Here is an 8,392-nt window from a genome sequence, read left to right as displayed (position 1 = left end):
ATGTATATATATATATATATATATATATATATATATATATAACTGAATCACTTTGCTGTACACCTGAAACTAACACAACATCAAATATATTTGTCAATCAAATATACTCCAATAGAAAATAAAAATTTTTTAAAACTTCAGATTAAAATTATCTAGAAAAAAAGTAAAAAAAAAAAAAATTACTCTAGCTGTTTTGTGAAGAATAAAGTCTTTAGGGAGGTGAGGAGAATCAGGAGGCCAGTTAGAAACTACTGCAGTTGTTCAGTCTGGAGATAAAAAACAAAACAAAACAAAAAAACCACAGTGAGATGGACTAGGGTGGGAGCAAGTGGAGCTGAAAAGTGGCCATAGATTCTCAATGTATTTTAACAGTAGATCGATTAGATGCAAGGTATGAGAAAGAAGTGTCTAGAATTACTGTAAGATTTTAGGGCTTAGATTAACTAGGTGAATAGGGGTCCTGTGCTCAGCCATGTGATCAAAATGGGAATAGTGGGGAGGAAAAGATACAGGGAGTGTCACAAGTTCAGAATGAATGTTACATTTGAGATGTCTTCTAGATATTCAAATGGAGATATGTAGAAGGTATTAATAGTTGGAAATACAAGTCTGCATTGAGGGGAAAGGTAAGATTTTTCATTTACTTCTCTAAAACTCCTATAAGTTAAATATTATTTTCTATATTTTATAGTGGAGGAAACTAGAGAACAGATAAATTACATGACTTGCCTAATGTCACCAACTATAGAAGCAAAGTCTGGAGCCAGGGTTTGAAACAATCCATTCAACTCCAAAGATGAAATTCTTTCCCCCATATTTCCCTCTTACCCCCCAAACATGTACTTTGTATCTTCAATTCAAAACTTAGTGTTGGGACTTCCCTGGTGGTCCAGTGATTAAGAATCCACCTTCCAGTGCAGGGCACGTGGGTTCAATCCCTGATCAGGGAACTAAGATCCCACATGCCACAGGGCAACTAAGCCCACGTGCCACAACTACTGACCCCCGCGCACTGCAACGAAATATCCCGCGTGCCACAACTAAGACCCGACGCAGCTAAATAAATAAATAAAACAAGAAAACAAAAAAAAAAAAAAAATTTTCTTTTAACCCCGCCCCCCCCCCCCGATTTATGCCTGGGTCTTAATTTGTAAAGGTGACTGAGTGCTGACACAGAGAGATCAATACCACTGAAAGAAAAGTTTAATGTTACTTACAACTCCCTTAGAAAGGAGAGGCATGCCATGCCACGGTGGGCCACAGGGGGAAGCACCAGTGTCAGGAGGAGGAAGAAAGGAACAAGAGTAAGGCGTAGGCTGTAGCCTTGCTTGGGTTTTCCACGGGAAAGGTGAGGCAGGGCAGGGTAATCAGTTTAGGATTGGCTAGTTTGAGTAATTCCCACAGACGCTGAGGCATAGGGTACCTGGCCCCAGACTGATTTAGGGCAGGGGAACTACTAGCTTGGTGGTTAGACAAAGGAGGTGGTTGGAAGTAAGGATGCAGGACTGGTTATTTTGCATATGAAAGGCGTGTTCACAGGTTAATTGTTAATTAGCTAGCCCTGGGAATGGCAGTTTCTTCCCGGCCAGGTAGGCCCACAAGACGCCAAAATCTGGGAAGATTCCAACAATCTTTGTTCACCGTGGACACAGGAACCTAAGTTTGGCTGGAAGAGTATCCTTTGTTTAATATCCAAGTTTGGCTCCCAGGAACAGAATCACCAAGCTGGGCGCTGAAAACTGACCACAAACCATTCCCCTCCCAGGCAAATCTCTGACTCACCCAATATATCCAGCTCCTTGCAGATACCCAGATCTGGTACCTTTCTTCCAGCATACATCGCAGCAAATCCTCTCCCCAGATAGCCACCCAGTGGAGATGGAGACAGAGACAGGAAACGAAACCTGAGCCCCCCCAATCCCACCCTTTATCCGGCTCCGAGCCTGAATTCAGCTCCCCCCGCCTCCAGCCTGAGCGTGGACAGCCTCAGCTGCCGACCCCCGCCAGGCCCGGTCTCAGGGCCTGGGATCCTAATGCTCCAGACTCACCGGCCCCTGCCAGACAGGCTGTATCCCACCGGGCCGGGAGGCGCCTCAGACCCTGACCACTCCGGGATAGGGAGTTGGTAGAAGGGTCCGCACACTGACTACTGGGGCGACGCGCAGACCACGCACACGGAAATACATCCCTCATACGCGGCAGGGGAGGCCGCCCCGGGCTCGCAGCGCTGCTTCCCGTGGCGTCTGTTAGGACGCGGCGCCCACCGGGATCTCACCTGGCGCGGCTCCGCAGCGGCCCAGCTGCAGCGGCCCAGCCCTGGCGCCTTCTGATTCGCTCAGCCTCGGGCCTTTGCCTATTCGCTTCCGGGTGAGAGGTGCCTGGTCGCCCTAGCAACCAAGTAGCAGTCTGCGCTGAGCTACTGTTTCCTTCCCTTCAGGCCACAGAGCTGGCGGCCCAGGGGGAATCGCAGAGTCCAGAAAATCTCTCCAGCACCCCTTTGTCAAGTGAGTGTCCCATCCTCCCAACGCCCCTTTAAGTAGAGCTCGCACTGAGCCGGAGTTCGGCCCCTGGCAACTCCGGTACAGGTGTGACATATTTCCTGAGCGTGGTGGGATGGGGGGCGCGGAGAACCCGTGCTGTGGGAATCTGGAGACCTGGATTCTAGCTCTCATTCGGCCGTCGATTCGCTGTTGTGACACCTTAGGGAAGTGCCAACGTCTCTGGTTTCAGTTTCCTCTCTGTTGCCAGTCTCGATCTCTTTGGTTCCCTCCCTCTAGCTCTAACAGTCCAAAGTTTCGGATGTGGAACCATTTAAGGGCAATTGAAATAGTTCGGTTTCTTGTATGATCACGTTTAGTAAGCCTTTAGCGAATGCTTCCCAAGTGCCACTCATTCACTAAACTTTCAGTTCCTACCAGTAAGTACTAAGCGCTGAGCTGGACACTAGGGTGGGAAAAGAGATTTAACTGATCCGTGATCCTGACCCAGAGGAGTGGAGTGTGAGAAGGGACTCCGGCACAAAAGCGTTATTTTAATAGGGCCCTAAGTACTACATTAGGGATAGACCTCCTGGGGGCTCCTGGAGGAGTCTGGGGGTGAGGGGAGATATGAAAGGCCTTGTCAGGTGATATCTGTTTTCCTTTATGCCTCTTTCCGGGAAAAATTTTCAACCTTGTGTTCCAGTTCACTAATTTACTTTTCAACGGTATTCATTCTGCTATTCAGCCCTTCTAAAGAGGTTTATTTCAACAATTACATTATTCATTTCCTAGATTGCTAATTATTTTTTCATAAGCATCTGCTCCTGTCTCAAGGCTGCTATACCCTCCCTTTCTCTCTGATGATGTTTAAGTCTTCTGCCTATTGTGTTATTAACTCTGTTTCCTCAGAGGGGATGAGCTTCCAGCCTTTCTCAACTGGCACTCATTAATTTTTCAATTAAAAAGATCAGTTCTCTTGTCCCATCCACAGAGATTCTGATTCAGCAGTGTGGAAGGGCGTAGGAACTTGTAAAGCATCCCAGATGATTCTAATGGATGGCCACACTTTGAGTAACATTCTAGTAGACTATTGTCCTAGAAGTTATAGTTTACTTATCTTCACATACGCACATACGTTTTCTTCAGTATTGGCAAAAATTAGTTTCTAATGTTTTAGTCCACTAAATGTCCCAGGGCCCTGAGGCATCGATTCCACCCCTCCCCCACCCCCCAGGCCTGCGGTTGTCTGTGTCCCTTTTTCACCTGGTCTCCATTCCAATCTCATTCTGTTTGGACCCCACTCCCTCCCCCACCCCTTCTCACTTACTGTCTTTCTTTATTTTCTGTTTCCTTCCACTGCCAAATCAGAGATTGCTCACTCTACCCTACCTCTGTGGGACAATCAATAGATCATATACCCAAGAGAAATAAAAACATATGTCCACACAAAAAATTATACATGAATGTTCATAGCATTATTCATAACAGCCAAAACTGGAAACAACACAACTGGCCATCAACTGATGAACAGATAAACAAAATGCGTTATTTTTGTAGCATGGACTATTCGGCAATAAAAAGTGGTGAAATACTGATACATGCTACAACATGGATGAACCTTGAAGCTAAGTAAAAGAAGCTAATCACAAAGGACCACATATTGTATGATTCCATTTCTATGAACTATCTAGAATACACCAGTACATAGAGACAGAGAGTAGATTAGTGGTTGCCAGGGGTTGGGTGAGTTTTAGGGTAATGGAGAGTAACTGCTAATATGTACAGGATTTCTTTTGGGGGGTGATTAAAATATTGAAAAATTAGATTGTGGTGACAGTTACACAACTCTAAGTATGCTAAAAAATGAATTTTGTATACTTTTAAAGGGTAACTTTGGTGGTATGTGAATTATATATTAATAAAGCTGTTATAATAAACAAGTAAAAATTGATCATCTAGACAAAATCATTTATTTCCCCAGGACCCTACACTAGACTATGGAAATGCCATGTAATCATGATATGCTTGTGATCATATGAAGTGAGTCTATTTGGTTAGCTCTTAAAGCAAATATGTTATAGGTCTTATGATGTAAAAATATTTAAGCTTATGTGACTTTTCTGAAATCTTTTAAAACAGCTCCAGAAGTATTTAAGATAAACTTTATATTTCCAAATGGAGACAAGTATGGTAAGCATACATTTCAATTACTTTTTTCTATACAGACTAAAATTAAGTAGATTAAGGGTACAAAACTGAGACTGTTACACTTTATAAAACTACTACTGAGATATTAACTCCATTAAATAAAATAACATAGAAATACTAATGGAGGAACAGATTTTAAATCTAAACTCTAATGTTAAGTATAGACAGTGTGCCTTGGAAAGCTATGGAAGGGCCATAGCCATATGTCAATCTTCTGGGCCCTTGAGTGTCAATGATTACAAGACCTTGGTCCACAGAGCTCCTCATCTCTGGTCTCATCAGTTTCAGTGCTAGGAAGCCAAAGAGACCCATAGGGGATGCAGTTCTGATTAAGCATGAACATAAATATTTTATTACTTAGTCAAACAGGGTTCCCTTTTATAATCTTCAGTATTTCTCTCTTGTTTAGATGGGGATTGTACAAGAACATCTTCTGGAATATTTGAGAGAAATGGCATAGGTATTCATACCACTCCTAATGGGATTGTCTACACAGGAAGCTGGAAAGATGACAAGGTATTATTGTTGTTTTGAGCATTGACAGTGGATAAGTAACTATTGGTTAAATGATTCCAGGCGTTTCACCATTAATCAAAAAACACATATGAGTAGACCATGCAATAAAAATAAAAAATGATTATATTTAACATATATGAACATAAGAATAGTATTAAACTCATGCAGAGAGCTAATTATCATCATTATCATCTTTCTTATTTCCTATTCATTGAGCAAAGTGAACTCATTACATAGTTTTCTCATTGAATCCTCATAGCAGCCTCATGAGTCAGATACCATTAATGTTCCTATTTTACAATTGAGGGAAATCAGGCTCAGATTTCTTGCCCAGCTAGTAAGTGATGAAACAAAAATGTGTTCTCAGGTCTGCCTGAATACAAATTTTTGTTCTTAACAACTTCTTTGTGCCATTTCTGGGCTAACTAAACTGGTTGTCCTTTAAGCTTTTTGATATAGTCAAGGTATCTTGAGGACTCCTGTTATTATCATCATGGACCCCCAAGATGTTCAAGTGCCCCAGATTAGAAACATTGACTTGGTGAGCTTCACAGAAAGATACATACAAAGATACATACAAAGGACCGTGATAAAATGTTATCTTATTTTTGTGAAAATAAAGGATGATACAATGATAGATTAAATAATAACAAAGTAGATGATAGACATATGTGTACATTTTTGAAATGTTCTAGGGAACTGAAGATTAGTTACTGAGGTAATTTCCTTTGTTACAAACAGATGAATGGTTTTGGAAGACTTGAGCATTTTTCAGGAGCAGTATATGAAGGAAACTTTAAGGACAATATGTTTCATGGACTGGGGACTTATACATTCCCAACTGGGGCAAAGTACACTGGAAATTTCAATGAAAATAGGTAAGTTTAAAATAAAATGTCATTGTAGTTCTAAAAGAGTCTTTTCAGGCACATTCGCTTGAAACCTTAGTTAATGCTAAATTTCTTTTGTAATGTATTTAGTTAAAATATATTTATAATATATTTTGGAAAATTTGGGTTATATGTTGGGGGAAAAAAATGTTATAAGAGAGGCTAAGGCCATCATGAGCCTGCAAAAGAAAATATCGTTCTTGGTGATAATCTATTAGACTTTTCATTTATTTCCTCTTGACTTCTGTTCCTATAGAACTTTTTGCAGTCATGTTGGAAATGGAAAGCTTGTTGCAATTATTGAGAATATTTAGGCCAAAAAGTATTTTCTCTTGAAATATCTTGATAAACTTTTTTTTTTTAGTTTTAAATTTTATTTTTTCTTCCAGTTTGAGATATAATTGGCATACACCGCTGTACAAATTCAAGGTATACAGCATAATGATTCGACTTACATACATCATGAAGTGATTACCACAATAAATTTAGTGAACATTCATCATCTCACATTGACACAAAATAAAAGAAAAAGAAAAAAATATTTTTCCTTGGAATGAGAACTAAGGATTTTCTCTCTTAACAACTTTTACATATAACATACAGCAGTGTTAATTATATTTATCATGTTGTACATCACATCCCTAGTACTTTATTTATCTTGTAACTGGAAGTTTGTACCTTTTGACCACCTTCCTCCAAATCCCTACCCCTACCCTCCACCATGTATCTTCCCAAGCTTAATCCTCACACCAAATACGATGCCGTGTCATCCAGAGGTTCATGGTTCATTTATAACTACCCCTTTATTATTTCCAGAATTGAAAATGCAACCTAATTGTTATGAAGTGGTTGATACATATTGAGGAGGGTAGAAAGTGTTCACCTATTCTGATGCCAAGTCTGTGATGACAACATGTAAACTTTTCCCACTGATGTTAGTAAAGGGAGAAAACTCTAACCCATGGGATAAAGGTCTGTTTGGTTATGTGAAGTGCATTTTCACCACTCTGAAGAGTCCAGAAAACACCAGCATAGAGCACAGCACCTCAAACATAGTTGAAGGTCAATAAACATTGGTTGAATAAATGAATGAACTAATTCAGCCAGATAACCAATATAAACTTTTCACTTTTTTGACTGTTTTGGTCTAAACTAAGCATATGTAATCCTAAAATCTTAGACACCAAAATTTGTATAATGACAATATTTGTTTGGAATAGTAATTTCTTTTTTTGTTTGTAGGATGTGAAAGCAGGATGTCAGGTTTTAGAACAAAATTTGATAATGGAAAGATATAATTCTTCAGACATAGTATATAATATACTGGACAATCATATCTGGACCATAAAGTTTTGGTCTTGGTTAATGAACACACTTATTTTTTACTATTGCAGGGTGGAAGGTGAAGGACAATACACTGATATCCACGGACTAGAATGGTGTGGTAACTTTCATTTCACAGCTGCTCCAGGCCTGAGGCTAAAGCTCCACATGTAGATATTCTGCATTGAAGTTTTAATGTGGTAATTGCAGCTTTTAGTTGTAAGGAAAACAACTAAATGTCATCTGCAGTAACTTCATACACTACCTATATGTTGTAATTTTGCCAATAAAACCATCACTCATTTATGCTTTTTTGAACTTTCTTTTGATCATCTTATAATTAGTTTAAAATGAATTATGTAGGGACTGCCCTGGCGGTCCAGTGGTTAAGACTCCGTGCTTCCACTGCAGGGGGCACAGGTTCAATACCTGGTCCGGGAACTAAGATCCTGCATGCCACAGGGTGTGGCCAAAAAAGGGGCGGGGGGGAAAGAAAGAAAAGAAATTAACGTGATTCAATTGAGAGTTTGCTCGTTTTAAGAAAAACTATGCAGATCTTGACAAAGTCAATTTCCAATCCTGTACCTGAGTTTTGTCATCTTTAAAAAGTATATCTGGGCTTCCCTAGTAGTGCAGTGGTTAAGAATCCACCTGCCAACGCAAGGAACAAGGGTTTGAGCCCTGGTCTGGGAAAATCCCACATTCCGCAGAGCAGCTAAGCTCGTGCACCCCAACTACTGAGCCTGTGCTCTAGAGCCCGTGAGCCACAACTACTGAAGCCCGCGCGCCTAGAGCCCGTGCTCTGCAGCAAGAGAAGCCACTGCGATGAGAAGCCCGCGCACCGCAATGAAGAGTAACCCCCGCTCCCTCAACTAGAGAAAGCCCACGCGCACCAATGAAGACCCAACGCAGCCAAAAATAAAATAAATGTATATATATATATATATATATATATATATATATATATATATATAT

At 40.5% G+C, this 8,392-nt stretch overlaps 2 protein-coding genes across 8 annotated transcripts in view; one reads left to right on the top strand and one right to left on the bottom strand.

Annotated features, from left to right (window-relative positions):
- Positions 1-8,392, bottom strand: part of DHX57 (DExH-box helicase 57) — a 73,287-nt gene that overhangs the window by 51,491 nt on the left and 13,404 nt on the right. Inside the window, exon 1 of one of the 6 annotated variants that reach the window (XM_027113329.1) lies at positions 2,276-2,369. The exons of 1 other annotated variant lie outside the window; for it this stretch is intronic. Coding sequence is in view for 3 of the 5 variants with exons in the window: in XM_027113326.1 (XP_026969127.1) it covers positions 1,783-1,836 (54 nt within the window). In the remaining 2 variants the exon portion in view is untranslated. Of the gene's footprint in view, positions 1-1,782; positions 1,885-2,048; positions 2,255-2,275; positions 2,370-8,392 lie in introns of those variants that run through there. 4 more of the 6 variants (XM_027113327.1, XM_027113326.1, XM_027113325.1 and 1 more) reach the window with 4 other exon arrangements.
- MORN2 (MORN repeat containing 2) lies at positions 2,361-7,723 on the top strand. Of its 2 annotated transcripts, none has more exons than XM_027113336.1 (5): positions 2,361-2,504; positions 4,620-4,670; positions 5,098-5,204; positions 5,946-6,082; positions 7,489-7,723. In XM_027113336.1, the coding sequence occupies exons 4-5, from the start codon at positions 5,946-5,948 to the stop codon at positions 7,589-7,591; spliced, it is 240 nt and encodes a 79-aa protein (XP_026969137.1). In that variant the 5' UTR covers positions 2,361-2,504; positions 4,620-4,670; positions 5,098-5,204; the 3' UTR covers positions 7,592-7,723. The 2 variants fall into 2 exon arrangements, with proteins under 2 accessions (XP_026969137.1, XP_026969139.1); XM_027113338.1 differs by lacking the exon at positions 2,361-2,504 and adding an exon at positions 4,462-4,520.

Source organism: Aethalodelphis obliquidens, unplaced genomic scaffold, assembly GCF_003676395.1.
Source record: "Aethalodelphis obliquidens isolate GAN/ISIS:26980383/991018 unplaced genomic scaffold, ASM367639v1 scaffold12, whole genome shotgun sequence".
Taxonomy (NCBI): Eukaryota; Metazoa; Chordata; class Mammalia; order Artiodactyla; family Delphinidae; genus Aethalodelphis; species Aethalodelphis obliquidens.
The sequence above is the reverse complement of the archived record's forward strand: the minus strand, read 5'-3'. Positions and strand labels throughout refer to the sequence as shown.

Bases quoted from the DNA above. Each gene is read 5' to 3' on its own strand.
- MORN2 (XM_027113336.1), top strand. From the start codon at position 5,946: ATGAATGGTTTTGGAAGACTTGAGCATTTTTCAGGAGCAGTATATGAA. The intron at 6,083-7,488 runs GTAAGTTTAAAA...TTACTATTGCAG, and splicing joins GGAAATTTCAATGAAAATAG to GGTGGAAGGTGAAGGACAAT.